Source organism: Apus apus, chromosome 4, assembly GCF_020740795.1.
Source record: "Apus apus isolate bApuApu2 chromosome 4, bApuApu2.pri.cur, whole genome shotgun sequence".
NCBI classification, from domain to species: domain Eukaryota; kingdom Metazoa; phylum Chordata; class Aves; order Apodiformes; family Apodidae; genus Apus; species Apus apus.
The window spans coordinates 43345067-43366242 of record NC_067285.1 but is presented as its reverse complement, the minus strand read 5'-3'; the positions used below and the strand labels follow the sequence as shown (position 1 = coordinate 43366242).

Sequence of the window (21176 nt, the reverse complement as noted above, 5' to 3'; positions counted from 1 at the left end):
GCCAGGGAGAACTACCTGCTCAGCACACGCCTCCGTTCTTCCATCCTCGCTACTCATACAACATACTCAGTATCTTCCCAGCCCCTCTTGCATCTCTGAATGCTAACGACACTAATTAGCTGTTCACGCAATTATTTGTTTTCTCCTATGTTGCCTTTCCTCCCACGTTTTTATGCTTTTTTCACTTCTACTGAGTTTTTGCAAGACTTGTAGCTTTGAGCCAGCTATGAAGTATGCTGAATAAGAGGGTTTCTGCTTTTAACTACTGTGGCCTTCTCTCTTTCATTTGGGTTCTCCTCAGGCTTTATTTCTCTAAAAGCTGTTTTAGCTCTTGCTCTTGTGTTCACTTCCATTTGCCAGGACATTCATGGCATGCAAGAGAGACAGACTGATAACTGTGTGCCAAGCTAGCCTTTGCCCCATCAGCATTGCCCACTTCCCTGCACTGCAGCTCAGTGGCAAAATGTAGCATCACTACCCCAGTTTCTTGCAATATAAATACTTCTATATGATTAATTTGTGCCTGCATGTTCTACAAATACTGCAGCGAAACATCAGACTTGAGGTACTATTCCAAGCATTGCTTATGTCAGCAAGCAGGAGCTCCTTGCTCGAGTGATGAGGGCACACTGTGACCATTTGTGCAGGAGCTTGCTGCTCCAATGGGACTCGGGACTCACAAAGCTCAAGCTGGATCTCCTTAAATATTTAAAATCACAGAATCATCATCAAGGTTGGAAAAGACCTTCAAGATCATAAAGTCCAACCATCCGCCCTACAACCCCTGACCACTAAACCATCTCCCAAAACACCATGTCAACCCGTTTTTTGAACACCTGCAGGGACAGTGCCTCTACAACCTCCATAGGCAGCCCGTTCCAATGCCTCACCGCTCTTTCTGTGAAGAATTTTTTCCTAATACCCAATCTGAACCTCCCCTGGTGCAACTTGACCCCATTTCCTCTTGTCCTGTCGCTGGTCACTAGGGAGAAGAGGCCAACACCCACCTCACCACAACCTCCTTTCAGGTAGCTGTAAAGGGCAATGAGGTCTCTCCTCAGTCTCCTCTTCTCCAGGATGAACAGCCCCAGCTCCCTCAGCCTCTCCTCATAAGGCTGCTTCTCAAGATCCCTAATCAGCTTAGCTGCCCTTCTCTGCGCCCTCTCCAGCACCTCAATGTCCATCTGTGGTCTATATGTACAGTCAGTGGAAGTTTAAGGATCTGTGGAGTAAAAGGGGCTCTATAAGTGCATTAAGTAAACGCAGAGGACAGCGCAGCCCTGGTGCTACACCAGAAACTTCTGCTGCTCCCCAGGAACCACTTCACTGGAGCAGAACGCAGAGGAAAGCTGACACAGAAGCCCTGCATCCAAAAGATTTTTGTGTAAAAAATCCAGCCCCACTAAACGAGGCTCAGCACCTGCCACTCTCTAGTCTCCAGCCTTTGTTCGCTCCAGTAATGAACACCTTTGTAAAAACAGCTGTAGATTAGAAAAGGAATTAACATCCAAACAAAGGAGAAGCTTAATTAAGCACTGCACTAAAAGACAACAGAGGGGAAGTACAGGTTAAAAAAAAAAAAAAAAAAGAACCCAACAAGACAGCTGCACAGACTTAATTTCAATTTCCCCTCTTGTAGGTCATTTTACCCAATGTAATTTCCTTTTTGTATCTGGGAGAGTTCGTTACTGAGGTACTGCCCATTAACGAAGGGTTTTTGTTGCTTTCCATTCACTTGGACTTTTTTTTAATGCTTTGGATTGTGAGTCCTTCATAGGAAAAAAAAAAAGGGGGGGGGGGGGAACTGATTTAAATTGGACTTTGGGAGTATGCCATTTCAGAAACTTCTCCTCAGAGAGCTTCAGCTAATTAAACAAATGATTGCAAAATACAATATCAACCCTGTCACTTTATATGAGAAATATCTACAGCAACCTGCAGTTATTTAACTAAACACAATGTGGAGGAATAATGTGTTTTAAAGATAAGCACAAACCTTAAGCCATAAGGGGGCACACACTTTTTAAAGCCAGGAGCGGATTATGGAGAGGCCAAAGACCTTGAACATCTATGCTGATTTGAAAAAGACAGGAGCTGAAGATCTGGGTGGCCAGGCTGAGAATGAGATTTCAACAGATTCAAAAAATGGATGAGCACACTGGGCTGCTCTCGACGTTAGAGCCGAGCTCTATGTCACTGCCAAGAGGGCAGGTTAGGAGTGATTAATAATGCTCAAGGAAATATCTGGATTTTTGCTATTAAACTGCAGCAACTCGGTGCAAAAGCTAGTAAGAAGCAAGTGGGTAGGAAAGGGTGCCTAGGGTAGGAAACCAGGAATGTAAAAGTTATGTGATTAGTCTGTATATAATTGCTGGAGGCAGTGAAAGCCTCAACTCTCCAAAGCTAGATGATTTAAATGCAGCCAGTCTTTACATTCTGATACTTCTCTCCCATTGACCTCATCCTCAATCCACGTCTTGGTAGATCAACACTCTTTATTCTTCCAGTTTTCCTCTTTACAATATATACATTCAGTGCCTGAAGGACCTGCAGTCTCCAAGGGATGACTACGCTTTTCCCTCCCACCCCTGCAACCTGCTCTGGTCTCACACTATATTTAATTTGCCCAAGTGAGTAACACTTTCTAGGATGGGCACCTTAGCTTCTCAATGGATTTTATGACCAGGTGAGCGCAACGAGGTTTAACATGAATTATTACAGCCTTGACTGGGAAAACGTAGTATTAACTTTTCCTAAAGCCCTGTTAAGGGTCAAAGAACCCATTGTACAAGGTTTAAGCAAAAAAGGCAGTCTGGAGGGAGGGGAGAGAAGAGGGGGAAAAAAAAGTGGCTCTGCCCATCGTGGCAGGGTCAGAGGCTGAAGCTGATGGTGAACAACCACTAATGTGGTTAAGATGCTGGCAAGCCCCCAGCGAATTTCCCAGCTCTGCTTTAGGACTGCTGCTTGCCACAGCTCTGGGAAACAGCACTGACCTCAGCTGGGTGGGCTGCTTGCTTCCCACCCCCTGATTTAGGAGCTGAGATTAAGAAGAGATAATCCTCACTGTACCCGATCCAGGTGCAAACCCAGCGCCAGTGCACTGAATGTTTGAAAATGGGAGCGGCAGTAGTACGAGGCAAAAATGACCTATTCTCAGGTGTCACGGCCAGGATAACTCTGGATAGTCCTGAGGACACTGTCCTGGTCAAATCAGCTGGATACAAGGCATGCCAGAATTGAGATGAGCTCCTACCCATCCAGTCCTCCCTCTCTGTGGTTGCTTGGCAGCAGCATTAATGAGAAAACAGTTTTGAAAGGGGAAACGCAGTTCAGAACATTCCTTTAGAAGGAATGCCAAGATCGTTCCTTGTTTATTTTACTTGTTGTGTAAACAGTTTTATAATACTCATCAATACAGTCTGTAGAGTGTATTTTTTAAAATAACCAGCATGGACATCAGTATCTTGCTCATGGTTCTGGCCTTTTCTTCAACTCCATACACTGAAGCTAATGCATCGTGTTGCCATTTTACTCTATGTATTGTGCTGACCACTACTTGATTGCAGGTTCTTAGGGAATCAACCTAAATGAATCCATCAGAAGGTACTGGAATCACATAATAGACACCAGCACTGGAAAGGTCAGGAAACAGGAATTAAGGAGGAATGCTGTTTACATGATCAAAACACATTAAGGCACAAAAAGGCTGAGAAATTCTTCACTGAATGTGTCTGTTAAAAGCATTCAGTTTGCTTCTGCCAGATTCCCTCTTAGCAGTAGCAGTTCCAGATCCCCACTGCTGAGCAATTTTAAAGTTCAGTGAACAAATTATTTCAATTATTTGGTTTTCTCCCATTTTCTGTGTGAATTCTTCTCAACTTCAAGCTTACTTTTTGCCTCTAAATGTGAGCGACAATCTGTGGAGGTTCTAACCAAAACTTTTCCCCCTCCTTAACTTCTTCCATGTACAGAACCCAGCTTGCATAGTTATGATCACAAAATATCAACATACTGTACCTCTTTCCTTAGCAATAGCTACAGTGTCAGGGGAATGTAGCCCATAAGAAGCACAATAAAATATAAATAACCTTGTTACACTTCAGTGGCACAACAGATTCCACTATGGAGGTCCTTCATGAACGCAGAGGCCTCATTCTCTTTTTACTCTCCAACACAGATTATTTTGAAGAAGATTTATGGAGACACATTTCCTTTTATTCCAGAAAATGAAACATAATTGTTTACTCAGTATTATTTTGCTGCATGTCTACTACTAAATTTGTGGCCATAATACAGACACACACATGCACCTCCGTGCAAAGCAGCACTCAAAATGAAATGGAAGATAAAACCAGGATCTAGAGAAAATCTAAAGGGGAGACTGCCATGAGAACATCCATCATTGTGGTCATTTTTTCATGAAGAAAGCACAAGCAATTTTCTCCAAAAACCAGCTGCAGTGAAACAAGGCATATACTTGCTACAAATTAACATGCTTAATCTGGAACCCTCTACAAGACTCCTCGAGTACTGTCTCTGCAAAAAGAAGAGCATCCTCAGCTGGGTAAGGGCAAAGTCCTTTGCTTGCCCTGAGTTCTGCTGGTTCTCTCCATCCCTGAAATCTCCTTGGCCGGCAGCCCCATGGCTTTTGCACCTTGATGCACGTTAGCCCTCTGACCCTTGTATTTAACCAACTTTAGTATCTCTTCTCCAAGGCAATAAAGAGATTTTCAATACAGCTTCTTGCAAGTGTTCAAGCAGAATGTACTACATCAAGGCAATTTGAAAGCAGTAACAAATCATGTGGAGCTAGAAGATAGCAGCCCTTGTGTTCTCTGCAAATATTGCCGTTAACAAGCCAAACTTACTTGGCTGAAAGACTTAGATCATGACACCTCACATGAGAGAGCCAAGTTATAATCTTAGCAATGGGGCTCCATGATGCTTATCTGTAAATCAGTATTTAGTATGCATTTATTAAGTCTGGGATTTCCCAAAGTGCCTTTCAATAGTCAAGTACCTAATTCACGGGCATAAATTTCCCTCTGAATGGATTACATCACATCGCTAGGATTCTTCTGCAACTAACAACACACAAAGAGAATAATCAAAATTCAATAATCTGATTTAAGCAAATTCAAGCATGCTCTAAACCCAAACATTTTAGAAAACATTAGACCACTGACTCTGGTGGAAATCTTGAATTTCCAACAATTTCCAAGGTGATTCCAGGAGCCAAATGCTGTGAAAAACCTGCTTACCTACAGAAAACCTCACTGCACAGCTGAAGAGCCATCAAATGAACACAAAGCTCTTTGACTCAGTGCTGTCAACAGCAGCATGGCTGAGCCTGATGTGAGTTGCTTGTGTGGGAAATCAGCTGCCTGCCTTTCCAGAGGTGCACACCTTGATTCTGATGAACTTCAACGAGAGCATGCTAAACTTGCTCACTGGCTAGAAACATGCTTGGATACTCTATTGGAAGGCAGCCACACTACACCACTGAATAGCCTAGGTCTTGATAAGTTGTTTTCCCTAACTTTTCTTAAACCAGAACTTACATTTTTTTAACCATTTTTGGTGAGGGTGATCTGCTTTCTTTAAATATAACATATACACAGTGAAAAACAGCAACCACATAAAACAAAAAAAAATGAAAACCAAAAAAATGTCCTTTCCAGAAGAAGACGTTACCGATGTGACATGGTATTCCACCACTGCAAACAGCATACATACCACTCAGAAATCCAAGTCACAAGTCTAGGTCTAGTCTTAAAATAATTTTATGCTGATGATGGGAAACTACCAATCAGGCACTAAGAAACCATCTACTAATATAAATGGTGTCAACTGGATATTTTTTTATCCAGATTTATACTTGAGGAAGAATAAAACAATTATTACCCCTATAGCTGCCACAGAATAAACCACGTTTTCTCATTAAGTAACAATAGCAAAGAATCATAATACAGCAATATCTTTTCTAATTCTAATCACAGAATACACCAGAAATATACCAACAGAGCTACAGCAGAGACTGCTTCCTCACTGTATTACTAACAAGCCACCTACCCAGACATACCAAGTTGCTCTCCACCAGGATTTTAACCCCCCCAAAAAACATATAACAAAAAACCCACCAATAACCGAAATAAAAATGTATAAAAAGTATTTTTAAAAGGGATCCATACCAACCTGATCCTTTGAATTTGTACCGATTTCATTTGTGAATATCCACAGGCCCTGCACAGAACTACTGGCATCCTATGTCTTGCTCTAACACACACATCTGCTCCCAAAGGATTCACAGAATCCTAGAATCATTCCTCTAGAAAAACACTCTCGTTCTGACCTCAACAGTTTCAGGTGATGATGACACACTTCATGTCACAGAGCACGTTCAGCAGGCACCATAAGATGCAACACAGGAGAAGATACAACATGCAGCAAAGGATGCGAGCAGCACGGCTGCAGTGGCAGAGAAAGACTTTCCAGGGGCTGAGCTCTTGGACTGTGGCAGAGGGCTCGCCTAGGAAGTCTCACCTCACACCCTCTGCTTTTTTTAATGTTTCTGGATGGGTAAAATGAAGGCCAGTTATGCCTCTCAATCAAATTGCTATTCTCTTCTAAACAGTCGTATGGCTTACAAAATCAGTGGACCTGAAATTTGATCTCTCGTATGATTTATTTGCCATCTTCTCCCATTACACAAATATAAATATAACAGGCATTTCTCTGCAGCCCTGAAATGATTCAGAATTAATGCCAGATGACAAAATAGACCATGTACCAGGAGGGGAAAAGTTACAGTAAAAGCTCCTTCCCATTAATGGGCCCATTCATTCTTATGGCCACTATTCCACGAAGGAGCTGGACATAAATTACGTATTTGACATCTAGTTATAGACGATTATATCTGACATAATGAAGTTATAATGGAAGGAGTTTGCACATTGTTTGGTTATTAAGTGCCCATTTTTTGTCCCTGCACCAGGTGCAATGGTGATAGGCCATACAAATCATCCAGAAGAAATGCCAAAATGGGCTCCCTCACTGATAAAGCACCACACATGTTTATTAATTTAACAGCTTGTCTTATGTCTCCCCAATCTGCTCATTTAAAACAGTTATTTGCCCTATAAATACTTCAGAAAGAGAAGTGTAGCCAAAAATTAGTCTGGCAGAAAAGAGGGGGGGGGGGCGGGGAAAGAAGTATGAGAAGGGTTTCGTGCTGTATGCAGCACTGTGCTCTTTTTTTCCATGTTGAAATAGTTCAACAGCTTTTTTTCAAGCTGGTAATAGGACATTCACTTTAGATTAGTGACGCTTGAGGGTGCCCCACCATAGCTGACTCTGCTTTCCAGCTGTTGCCACTGTCTGGTGGGTTGAAACTTCCACCACTGATGGTAAATGGCACAACTCAGTACAGTGGAAAATGAAACCTGCTGTCAAAAGAATCTCCTGGGTGGATGTCTATGTCCATTTGGAGCTTACCAGGTCGTATGGTAGCTGCAAACAGCCTACAAAGAATAACATAACATAGCAAGGCATCTTTAAATCACAGTTCATGCTGATTTCCACAGCAAAACTCCTTTACAAGGCATCAGTCAGCTGCTAAAAAAGCTAGTTAAAAAGTGCTTTTTTCTTTTCATTTTTTCTTTTCTTTTTTTTAATGAGTAGGAATCATGGAAAAGGTGTTAAATATCAGTCACTGTTCCCCTCCTTCCCCCCAAAAAAACCCTTAAATATATTCAAGTGTAAATACGTGGAACAGTTCCCACCAGCATATACAGGATTTAGCACTCCTCCTTGAGAGACTTTGTTAGCTCCAGCTTTCTGCTAGAGCGAGCGCCGTTATCTTATAAATAAACAGCAAAGCCCCGAGGTGCCCCTCTGCAAGGAAAACACACATTCCAAAGAAATAAGAGCAACAGTTCAACTCCCTAGTAAAAAAAGAAAACAGCAAATGACATGCCATTAACTCTTTCTGAATATGGATAGCTATGGGATGTAAAGTAGGTCCTCCATAATGTTAACAAGCAAACAGGCTGGTTCCAAGATTTCTAGGAGCTCTAGCTACTCCAGTTATATTAGTTATCACCAGTCATGATACCTAATGAGGAATTAATAAACACAGTTCAAAGCAGCTGCCTGCTTCAAGGAAAAACGGGTTAGTCCAGGCTGCACTTGCAGCCCAGAAACCAACCATGTTCTGGGCTGCATCAAAAGAAGCGTGGCCCTCAGGGCCAGGGAGGGCATTCTGCCCCCCTAACTCTGCTCTTGTGAGACCCCACCTGGTGTGCTGTGTCCTGTTCTGGAGCCCCCAACACAGAAAGAACATAGACCTCCTGGAGAGAGGCCAGAGGAGGGCCACAAAGATGATCAGAGGGCTGGAGCAGCTCTGCTCTGGAGACAGGCTGAGAGAGTTGGGGTTGTTCAGCCTGGAGAAGAGAAGGCTCTGGAGAGACCTCATAGCAGCCTTCCAGTGCCTGAACGGCAGACAGGAAAGCTGGGGAGGAATTGTTTACAGGGACATTTAGTGGTAGGACATAGGGCAACAGTTTCAAACTGAAAGAGAGGAGATTTAGGTTAGACATTAGGAAGAAATTATTTAGGGTGAGTGTGGTAAGACACTGGAACAGGTTGTCCAGGGAAGTTGTGGAAGCCTGACCTATGGACATGCTCAAGGTCAGGCTGGACGGGACTCTGAGCAATCTAGTTGAGTAAGAGGTGTCCCTGCCCACGCTAGATGATCTTTAAGGTTCTTTCCAACCCAAACCATTCTATGATTCTATGAATTTCGAAGAGCTCTGCATAGGACTGAGAAAAGTTGTGCACTCTAATATAAGAGGTCACCCCTCCGCTGTTTTCACAACCCAAACAAGCTCCATACCTGGCCATGCATTCCTGCATCCAGATATACCATACTGCCCAAAATCTACTGTGGCCACATTGAGCTATTTGAAGACTCATCTACAGCCTGGAGGCAGAGGGCTTAATATGAGCCTGTCGATCACGACAAAAAGCGGAGTTCAAATGAAAAATAAACAGCAAAGCAACCCACCAAACACACCTGCACAGACCTCTTCAAAAAAAGGCAGCTGAAAATTCACAGTCCATGTGAAGCTTGTAGTCATTGTGAAACCTTTCCACTGACCATGCACACATGATGTACAGTCATCTCCCATCCAGCTGGTGCAACACCAGTTACCTGCATGCCTCATATACTCTGATTGCCTGAAAAGCCACATGAGATAAGAAAATATTGCATGTGTATGGCTGGCTTGCTGCAAAGAGCACTCACGCCCTACGGTGGAGGGAGTGAGATCCTCTGTGGGCTCAGGGCAGCCATGAAGGGGAAGCCCAGAGAGCAGTCATACTTGGAGAAAAAGTCGAGCAAAAGCAAAGAGGAAATCCCTGTGCACGACCAAGGAAGAGCAGGACACATCATTGTATAGACAAAAAGGGTCCCGAGCACGTGGGACCACAGTCAGCATCCAGTGCACAGTCCTCTCTTGGCTCAAAGGCATTAACTTAGCCTCTCCTCTGAGCTCTCCTGCCTGAAGGATGCCAGAAAAATAATATTGCCTTAAGAAGGTGGAAATGTGAAGCTTTAACTAGAAGTGGGACCTTGGACAGAAGCAAAGAGACATTGTAAAGAAATCTTGAGCTGAGGAAATAGCTTTTCCAGGGGGACTCAAGTAGAAAATGAAAAAGCCTGGAAACAGGAGGTGCCTGGCCACAACTGGCTCAGAGCAGGGACACCTGAACAGCATCTCTCTCATAGTACTGGATCCAGGGAGGGAGAGGCAGAAGAACTGGTGTCTCAGGGCCTGGTGAGCACAGAATGCATGACCCTGCATGTCAGCTTGCATTAAGGCAAAGAATGCCATTGGGCCTTGCTGGGCAGCGCTCTCCTCCCTCTGGACCTGGGAAGGAGGACAGGGGCTGTGCAATGAGCCTGGCTGTCAGATCCTCCCACATCATCTGCAAAGCCATCAATTCTCTCTGGGACCTTTGAGAGAGGAAAAAAAACAAACAAGAAAACCCACCCAGAACACGTACATCCACAAAGCTGCTATATTTTTGTCAGGAAGATTTGACAGTGCTTCTGACCTTCAGGAATGGTTCTTCCTCAGATGCTCTACATGCAAAGGGGGAGAAAAATGGCAGAACATATCCAGCTTCTGAAGGAAGAGAGCACAATGGGACATGGCACTGAGCTGGAGAAGAAAGGGGGAAAAACCAGAAAAACCTCTGGCTGTCTCCCTTATATGCTGCTGAAAGGGCAGAGAGTGGTTTTGCCTCTGTTGAGGCTGAATCTCACAACTGAGGTTTAGAGGGAGAAGAACCCACAGTGCCTTAAATGGGGCCAAAACAACCTTCCTGGCTAAAGAAACCTGCATAGAAGGGTGAAAAACTCCAGTCCTTCCTTTACTTGCTAATTATTTCTAGAACTGGGGAACAATACACAGTTCTGTTCATCAATTCATGTTTTGGAAATACACTGAACTTTAAGCCTATCAGACTCCAAGACAACTACTCCTTGAGCTTCACCTTTAAAAGAAAATTTTGCAAAACACTAGCACAACAGGGGAGTATAGATCCTCAGACTGCCTAGACTGCCCAGTTTTACACACCAAGCATATATTTCATATTTAATATGATTACACATATATGCTAAAATCTGCTTCTGTAAAGCTTTATAAAGAATTTTAGTGCGTTAATTCAGTGAGTTTAATTCACTTATTTGCTGTGTTTTAGTACCTGGAAGAATTTGAGTCCAAAAGCCAAATTTAATTTATTGCTATATACAATAATCCCATAAAATCCTTTTCTAAGTCAGAGTATCAGCATCACCCTCATCTGTGAAACTCCTTGCTACTGACAACAATGAGCGATCCATTTTTAAACACAGGTTTAATCTTCAGTCTGTGAGAGCACAACCTGAGGGCTGAGCTAATCCTGGAATTATTCAGCACATGGATGGTGCAAACAGTGGTGTAAAAATCCTGTGATCACGTCTGGATCATTAGGCTGAGAGAAGATGTAAAAATAATTGTGCTTTGTATACAGAACTGATTTTAAAACACCCTCTAATTAAAAAGGAGGTGGCGAATAAGAAGTATATTGACAAAAAATGCTGATTCAGGGCCTCATTTCTATTAAGTGGTTTACAGTATCATTACTGTGCTACTGTACAGAGCAGTGGCTCAGAGTAATTGCCCTGTAATGCATGATGACATTAATGTACTAGTAAACTACTGGAGTTTATACTCTATTCACTCCTAGCATCAGGACTCTGAAAGGCAGGTAAAAATGCCCTGCATGCATAAATAATGTGTGTAAATGTCACCAGTGATAAAATTTTCAAAAAGGAGAAGGAAGAGGCAGTTACAAATAAATCTGCCAGCTGAGAAATGCAACTGCATAGACCCACAGGAACACTAAAGCTGTATTGTTTCTTAAAAATACAGGGAAGGAAAGATGCTTTTATAGCCCTACCCTGGCTCTATTTCCATTTATTACAATTAAAATTGCACGGTGGATTATTTTTGCTACTGTAAGTGCAACACTGACCTGCACCTGGTGTTCAGCTCAGTGTGAGGGGCAATGAAGAAGAGAGATGAAGAGCATCAAAGCAACAGCTCAAAGCATTAGTGGTCATGACTGTCATGATGCTGCCCTTTTTTTTTTTTTTTAGAGTTCCAGTTACTGGAAATGAGAAGAAACAATGAGAGTTTCAGGACAGTGGTACTTTTGCCCTCTTTGTTTAAAACAGCTCCTGTGGTTACAGGATGAAGCTTGGAACACGACCTGAGCACGTCCCAAGGTATCAGAAAACGCAGCCAAGCAACAACAAAATCATCATAATGCTCACACACTTAAGGAAAAAAATAGAAATTCATGGTTCTTATGACACTCTAATGGATTTTGGGCACTGAGACTAGAGGAGAGGCAGCAGACACATAGTATAGTTACACATCCCAGATCCCAGGGCCAGAGGAAAGCCCTGCTCTTCCCCCAGGAAACTGTACCAATTACTACATTTTTAACACCCCCAGCCACCAGCTAATAGACTGCTGCCTTCAGAGCTGGCTACCCCCCTGGTCCTCTCCTCTTAAGTTGCTCTAAGGGATTTGAGTCCTTTTACCAGCACACAGCAGCAGTATTAGCAGTCCTTCCACCCTGAACAGCTCTTTCTTTAATATCTCTCAACTGGAGGTGTGGAAGCTGTTAATGTAGCAGTTTATGGTGGATAAACTCAATTTTACCTTCTCTGCAAGTGCTGCAACTGTTCTGCCTGACCCAATTTGCCCTGATTCTGGTGGCAGAAGATGCAGAGCTATCTTCAGTCTTCCAAAGGCTGCTCCAGATGCCACAGAAAGGATCTACTTTGACCTATTCTAAGTAAGCTCTGAATCATCACATCCAACATCAAAGACAGACGTGAGCAAGAAGGTCCTGGAAGACAAAACTGTCTCTGCCTTACTGGAGTGCTCTGCTGAGAAAGCAAGGTAGCAAATTTTATGAGTGAACTGGAAGTTTTCCAGTGGCTTAGAAGAAGCTCATGGTCTCAAATGAATTTCTCAAATTTCAGGGTAGTTCACTCAAAGCTGAATGGAGGTTGTAGACTGCCAGGAGATTGTAACGTGACCAGCCCAACTCACAACATGACCAGATTTGGAGAGAGGACTGTGATGAGAGCATGCTCACACCCAAGTTCTGTCACCCAGCACACCATTCTGCCTTGCAGAGATGCAAGAGGAACCACCAGGGAATAATAGTGCTGAGGCTGCTTCTGTGCAACAAGAGTCAATCCCTTAGTTTTTGTCACTGCATCAGCTAAGAAAACCCACATTCACACTTACAAAGGGAAAAAACCCAGCAAATATTCACTCCGTCACTCAGGAGCAGGGCTTGCAGTTGCAACTGCAATTCACCAACACAAAGCTTTTTCTGTCTTCCAGAATATTCGAGATGGAAAACAAAGTGAGATCTGGAAAACAGCTTTCTTTAGATCACATACTGACAGTGTGCCTATGCACATTGATCTTGCATTATTAACATGTTGCATGTTTCAGTCGTGAGCACACAGACAAACCTGTGCACACAAACACTCACAGTCTTACGGTGTTGGGCAGAATGGTGACAATCACTACAAAGGTCAATCCTGTACCCTTTCTGCCACTGTAGCATCCTTTGGAGGGGAGGAAAAAGGAAAAACCCCACATCTCATCTATAGTGCATCCCCCTGCTAACACGCTTTAGCTGTCCTCTCCCTCCCCTTTTCTTCTACAACATCCACTGTGTTTGATGTTCATACACTTTTCTGAAGCTGACCAAGAAATCCCTCATATACCTGTCTGATTTTAGCTTTGCTATTATCCATTCCAAGAAGGACAAGCTGGCCATTTTGATATCCTACCTGAATATTGACAGCTTTATTCAAAGGAGCAAAAGGAAGTATTAGAGGTCTGAACCAGCATGGATGCTTCCTCTGGGGCCAGCCTCATTTCCCCAAGCCACAGGGGCAAACCCTGTGGGTTCATCACAACACAGGCAGGGGATGATCCTCCAAACGGGGCAGAGAAACCAAGGGTCACATTCATATCACTGAACTTGCACCATTAAAGAGAAGCACCTCTCTTAGCAGGTCTATCCTGGACCCACTCCATGCATACAAGCTACTAGCAATCAGCTCACCTAAAATTTGAGTCATCCTCTAGAGTGAACATGTCTCCTCACTGACTCTAGACAAAACCTCAAGCAACAGCAAAAGAAGATTGAATCCAAGCCTGAACCACCACACAACCACCTCTCTACCTTAACTCTCCTTTACTCAATCTGCCTTTTTGCATCCTGCCACCAGCCTGCTGTGCCTGTGCCTGGTCATTAGGAGGGAAAGGGGGAAGGCAGAGGGCAGGACCTAGGGTATACCTGTCCCTCCAGAAACAAACTAGAGGGAAGAGCAAAACAGGCTGTGAAGTAGATGGTATGTTCGAAGTGACTTAATGAGGTCCATGGGACACGGTCATCTTTCATACAGCTCTCTTGAAGGAACTGATCTGCTCCTGAGAGTGTCCTTGGATAAGTGCCCTTGGTGGTACCTTCACCATGGAGGCTCTATGCACAAATGAATGATATGCACTCACGGCTGGTTCACAACACATGAGCATGGAGACTGTGTCACTGACTCACCCTTGGATGGCGGTCTCTCCAGATCCGAATCAAGGTGGATCGGTGGGGCAATGTAGGAAACCTGCCCATGGTGAGCCTGCCCTGTGGACAAATAAGTGTTTTAGTTCCACTGTTTCCTACAGAGGTCTATCAGGGCTATAATTAAACATACAGGATTTTGATTGGTACTCGACTCAAAACAGGTTTGCAAGTATTTTGGCTTCTTGTGCATTTTTCACAATGAACTTCCATTTTGTGGAGACACCGGACGAAAAGTTGAAAACATTCCCATTTATTTTGTTATTTCTATGCGGACACGGGTACCATGATGAACTTCAGTTACACCTGCTTTATCGCTACCACATACATTTTGCACTACGTTCTCTTAAAAGGCCATATGCCACAGAAGACAATCTATGCCACACAAGCCCATTCAATCTGTTAACCTCACTCCAAGAGGGAAGCAAGCATTTCTGTGTCACAGTAATTTCTGAAGGAAGCATGGCATGAAGTGCAGCTGCATGTTTTTCCCATCTGCAGAAGATGCCGATACCAGTTTGACTGAATCACAGAATGGGGGGCTTGGAAGGGAGCTCTGGAGATCTAGTCCAACCCTCCTGCTAGAGCAAGATCCCCCAGAACAAATCACACAGGAACACTGAACACGTCCAGGTGGGTTTTCAGTGTCTGCAGAGATGGAGACTCCACAATCTGTCTGGGCAGCTTGTTCCAGTGCTCTGTTACACTCAGAGTAAAGAAGTATTTTCCCATATACAGGTTAAACCTCCTGTGTACCAGTTTGTGACCATCACCCCTTGTCCTGTCACTGGACATCACTGAGAAGAGCCTGGCCCCATCCTCTTCCCATTTGCAGAGCCCAGAATTGCTTTCATTGGGTGGAAGATTTTCGGCTCCCCACACCACCGTGCAGTTTCCCAATGGCTAAAGACTCAAATCTTCTCCAGTAATTTGGAGAAGAACTGTATCGAGAAACTTCTATTTATAATAAAAACATGTTGTTGCAATTCACCTATTTACTCCAACAATTTACAGGGTTGTTAATCTCTTTTTCTAAACATGGAAAGTTAATGACACATAGATTACGATAACAGTTAGAGTAACCTTCCCTTTTCAAGTAATATTTGTGCTGCCATAAAAGCAGTTGATTCCTCTTATGAGACACATTCCAAATAATTAATACAGCTCCCTGTTGACACTTGCTGTTGTTGCTCCAAGCAATTTCCAAGCCAGCGTCACAGGCAGTGGAGCAGTGGTGCAGTCTCTGGGATGCTTTGCAATGACATCCAGGAATGCCGCAAGCGCAGGATGCTGGTGCACATACTATGTTGAAAACATCTCTTCAGGGGAATAAAATATTAATGGAAAAGAGGGAGGGGGGGGGAAGAATTGTGTCTGAATTGGGGCAGGTTATATTTACCGCCTTACACTGAGGTTGACTCGGATAATCTGCGTTATTAGCCATTACAACAACTGGATGTTATTCAGGTTTAAAAATCTACTGACACATCATAAATTCTATATTTACTTTTAAGTGCTTTTACCATGGGAAATCTGCTTCAGACAAAACCATAGCTAATCATGAGTGACCCCACATTCCCCTTCTCGCTTACACGTTAAAAATGCATTTGATGTCCTCAGTGAGCATAAGTCATCACTTAATAGCTGCCGAGTTCTGCAGCACCACCAGGCAGATAGTCTGCTCTCACTCCAAGCTGCTCCATGTGCAGAGCCCCCGTTTGCTGCATCAAACATACCATTGAAATGCAAAAAAAGCTGAGACTGACTGTCAGGGATCTCTGGCAATCACCTAGTCCAACCCAAGGACAACAAGGGCCCATGGAAAGTCTGATTTTTAGTACCTCCAAGGATGGAGACCTCACAACCTCCCTGGGAATCCTGTACCAGTGCTAGGCCACCCACAAAAGAAAAACAACAGGTCCAGGTCCTTCCTGCATATAGGGCCCCAGAATTGCACCGGTCCCAATACTGACCCCCGAGGAATGCCACTTGTTACTGATCTCCGCTTGGATATCAAGCTGTTGTCTGCTTTGAGTGCAACCATCCAGCCAATTCCTTATCCACTCAGTGGTCCATCTGTCAAGTCCATGTCCTCCCAGCTTAGAGACAAGGATGTTGTTTGGGACAGTTTCAAATGCATTGCACAAGTACAGGTAGATGACATCAGTTGCTCTTCCCCTGCCTGCCAATGCTCATAGAAAGCCATCAAATTTGTCAGGACCAATTTGCACTTAATAAAGCCATGATGGCTGTCACCAATCACCTGCTCATTTTTCATGTGCCTTAACATAGTTTCCAAGAGGATCTGCTCCATGATCTTGCAGGCCCAGAGGTGAGACTGACTTGCCTGTAGTTCCCTGGGCGGAAAGGAAATACATTTCATGGAGATGGTTGTGATATGGGGTAGGTTTTTCTGAGCTTGGTGACACCTCTGGTACAGGTGAACTGTCATTCACATTATCCATTGACTTTGGCCCTTTGCTGTACTGGCTTCAGCAAGTCCCTGTCTCTTGTGTACTGGGTAGCTCAGAGATCTCAAATACAAAAAAATAATTATTAAAAACTTAAAGGGCTAGGCTGGAGTAAAGAATAAACACACACAGTACATAGAAAACCCCAAACCATCTGTGAGTTTGTTTACAGATTCATTACAATTCAGTAATAACTACAGAACGTTATGAACATTTTATAAAAGCTTTTACCTAATATGCAGGAAGCAGTAGCATCAAACGCTCTTATCTTGTGATAATTGAAAAGTTGCAGAAAGGTTTTCTCTACTTGCTGCTGATGCAAAACACACTACTTCAAAAAAATATCAGTGTACACTTCTCACAATAAATAAAATTTGGGGTTTTAGTATTCTCTCTAACTCTTGCCCTCTTGTCACCTCTAGGCTCATCTATAGTGGGCCTGGTGTTACCCCTTTCCTCCTTCACACCTCGTTTAAAGCCCTCTCAATGACTCCTACCAACTCCTGGCTGAGAATCCTTTTCCCCTCTGCTGATAGTTCCCCTCCACCTTTGGCCAGCAGGCCCAATGCCCTGTAAACATCCTCATTTTTGGAGAATCCAAATTCCTCCAGTGGCACCAGCCTCTAAGCCAGTTGTCCTTTCCTGTTCCTTTTAGCATTCCTTGCCCCTGAAAGAATTAAAACACCACTTGTGCCCCCAGTGCCTCCACCATTTGGCCCAGTGCCCTGGAGTCCCTTTTTACTGCCTTGGGACTGCCCTTGGCAATCTTGTCACTGCCCACCTGCATGACCAGTAGCAGGTAGTAATTGGAGGGCCATACCAGACCAGGAAGTTTTCTTGTTACATCCCTAACCTGTGCCCCAGGGAGGCAGCAGATTTCCCTGTGGGAAGGGTCCACCCAGCATACAGGACCCTCAGTTCCCTTCAAAAGGGAATCTCCTATAACAATTACCCACCTCTGCTCCACAGATGCAGTATTAAAGTGTGAAGCTGACTGCTTCAGCAACTCCTCGGATGGGGCTTCATCAACATCCTAATTTCCCTAGACCTCCGTTTCCAGAGCCCCATATCTGTTCCATAAGGGCAGCTGGGAAGGTGGGGGAGGCCTGGAGGGGACTCGCCTGCTGCCCCGAGCAGGGACCTGCTCCCATCCCCCTGTCATCTCTTAGGTCCCCTCCTTCTGTCTGGTGACAAGAGGGCAGAGGATCCTCTACTTCTCGGAGCCTCCACCTGCTGCCTTTTCCTTCAGCATGGCAGGGTGTGACTCCATCAGTCTACTTCCCTTTCACATTTCCAGACAGTCCTGAATCTTTCCACCTTCTCCTTAAGCTCCACCACCGGGCTGAGCAGATCACTCACCTGGTCACAGCGCACACAGGTGTTGCCTCTGCTGTCCCCTGGGGCTGCGCCGGGGCCTGAGGGGCCCGTCCCGCCCGCTCCTCGGGAGGACGGGCTGGGGAGCCTCTGGTTCTGCTTTTAGCTGCTTTAGGAAGGGTTTCCTGAAGCCATCCTCCGCTCCCAAGCCCTTGGCCTCAGTGACTTCGATAAAATTGGGAAAAACCCTTGAAAAGGGGAATGTGAAAGCCTTAACAAAACGAGAGACAGCAGAAACGTTCAGCACCTCTGTTTTGGGCCCCAGCTGACAAAGGTGCAGCACTGGCAGGTGGGACATGGCCTCCCTTGTCTGTGTGACCACCTCTCCAGCTGTCACACCTCAGCACACATGGACCTTCTGGAAAGGGTTTCGAGGAAGGCCATGAAGATGATCACGGGGCTGGAGCACCTCTGCTTTGAAAACAGGCTGAGGGAGTTGGGGCTGTTCAGCCTGCAGCAGAGAAGGCTCAAGGGAGACCTTATAGCAGCCTTGCAATACCTAAAGGGGGCCTACAGGAAAGATGGGGGAAAACTTTTCACCAGAGAGTGTAGTAATAGGAGAAGGGGTAATGGTTTTCAACTGAAAGAGAGTAGATTCAGGTTAGATATTAGGAAGGAGTTCTTCACCATGAGGTGAGGCACTGAAATAGGTTGCCCAGGGAGGTTGTGGAAGGCCCCTCCCTGGAGCTGTTCAAGGCCAGGTTGGATGAGGCTTGTGCAGCCTGGTCCAGTGTGAGGTGTCCCTGCTCATAGCAAGGGATGATCTTTAAGGTCCCTTCCAACCTTAAGCATCCTGTGATTCTATGTTTTCTACCTGCACATCTATTAACCTATGATCCTAATTGAACAACCACTCTTTGACCTGAAGAGCTGCCCACATGCTAACTAATACTGGCCTGGTACCTGTGCCTGTAAGACAGGAAGTGGCTGGTGTCAGGTCATGCCCAAATTTATCAAAAAAAGAAAAAAAAAAAAAAAAAGGACAAAAAAGCCAGCTTCTAACAAAATACCAAAGGTCAAGATGTCTCTGTTGCTGATGGAAAGCTGGGCATGCCTCAATATTGTAACAGCTTCCATGGCCTCCAAATCCCTCCCTAACTATAACCATCTGGTGTTTCTGCAGCCAGCTCCCAGGTAAAAAAAGTAAACAGCAATAAAATGTAATCATCAAAGTAACATGCAATGAAGTTGCCAATTTTGTATCTAATCGCTAAGGCTGCGGCTCGTTTCTCCTGGTCCTCTTGATGGCACGGTGTGGCCACTGACACAGCTCATGGCCACGGCTCCTTGTGAGCAGCTGAAGTATGGCAGAGGGTGCAACAGGCAACAAGGGCTAATACTGGGGAAAACAAAACAAAACAAAAGTGCTTCACTCCTTGTCTGCTTTTTTTGTATCACACCACAAGGATTTTAGTCTGGCCAGCACTGCATAAATGTCAAAACCAGAGCAGGTGAGACCGGGCAAAGAAGCAAATGTGACACGGGTTAGCCACCAACTCCTTGTTTTCTGCTCACGCCACCTCTCTCAACGAGGATGGGCATATGGCATTCATAGTAGCCAGGCCAGGTGCACATGCTGTGACAATGGGAAAAGAAGCCTGTTTGGTAGCAGCAATTTTAGGAGTGAAATATAGGTATGACCTTGAAAGTCTACCTGGTGACATGTCTTCCTTACATAGAGGACAAGGGGGAGATGTTTGTGAATTGGATGAAGTGCCTGGCTGGTCATTATTTTCAAGCCTGAGACACAAGAGATGCAATACATTTTACGACGCAAATAACTTAGAGGAGCAAAGATAATGATTTGTGAAGACTGAAGGAAACATAATAGCTTGGCCTAAAGCATTTTGTAATATTTTTTTTTAAAGGGATCTGGATACACACAGAAAATAAAACATCCATACATCTACAAAAACCTGCCCCTAAGCAATGCAGTCGTCTACAGCTGCCATGATATAAAACTACAGAAGAAAATCCGTGAATTCATGGAGTAACCAAGGAAAGTGGCAACAAAGCAGTCTCATGTGTTCATCTGTTAAAAACACTTTCCCTCAGTCCTTTTTGGAAACATACCCACTGTTGTGTAGCACCTAAGCAATACTGGCCTGGTACCCACGTAGCATCTAACGTGGCACACTTCTGATGCCATGCTGACTTTCCAGTGCCTGTGACATTTGATTTTTCTAGAGCACAACTATTCTGAGGAATACATGCAGGAAACTTTTCTGCCTGGCCCTTGCTCATTTTCTCCCTGAGATTTTACTGTGCACAGGGAAAACTTAAGACTGGAAGATTCAAACACCCAAAAGCAAAAAGAACAAACATCAACATTTACGAGACTAAAAATAAGCCTTTTAAAAACATGGGATCGGACACCTCCTTGACATCTGATGACTTGCCTCCTCAAGCTCTGGCCATGCCATGAAGACAACTAAAATCACCAGAATGGTTGGTTCTCATTTTTCCCTGTTGCTACTTTGCTCAGCACCCACGGTATTGTTCTCCCCCAGGCCTGGCCCAGCTCTAGCAGCAGCAATGAGAAGACACCAGCAGTCAACTTTTAAACAGACATGCATCAAAGGGGTCAGAGTCCCCTTTCTTTACTGTCCCCATCCAGAGGCAATCACTGCAACATATTTTTTTTTTGCTGCCATGTCAGACTGCACCTCTTGCTTAATTTTCCATCTGTTTCTCAGCCTCTTTTGTTATGTTTTTGTCTTCCATGGGCTCATCAGTTTTCAAGACCCTTCTTACACAGCTTAGCTAGCTTTTCATGCAGAGGTTTTAATTTAATTTTGAGGTGATAAGTCTGGCAACCTGGTGTTCCTGTGCACTGCCTCTCCTATGCCCCTGGTCGGAATTTCTGAGTGCAGCCACCTCCATGGACTTAATTTCTCATTCTGTTTGCCTACTAGCTTGGATCACTAATGAGTTAATTAATTACCATGAAACTGCACATCAGTTCCTGAGGCTGTGATTTCAGTTATTCACTTTTTTTTTTTTTTTTTTTTTTTTTTTTTTTTTTTTTTTAAATAAAATGGGATGGGCACACACTAAGTATGTTGAACTCTAAGAAGTAGTCTTGGAAAACATACTGAGAATGTTATTACT

The 21176-nt window shown here is 44.2% G+C and overlaps 1 protein-coding gene across 1 annotated transcript in view; it reads right to left on the bottom strand.

Annotated features, from left to right (window-relative positions):
• ADGRL3 (adhesion G protein-coupled receptor L3) overlaps positions 1 to 21176 on the bottom strand; it is a 509563-nt gene that overhangs the window by 124379 nt on the left and 364008 nt on the right. Inside the window, exon 8 of the mRNA XM_051618348.1 lies at positions 14203 to 14283. Within this exon, the coding sequence (XP_051474308.1) occupies positions 14203 to 14283 (81 nt within the window). The remainder of the gene's footprint in view (positions 1 to 14202; positions 14284 to 21176) is intronic.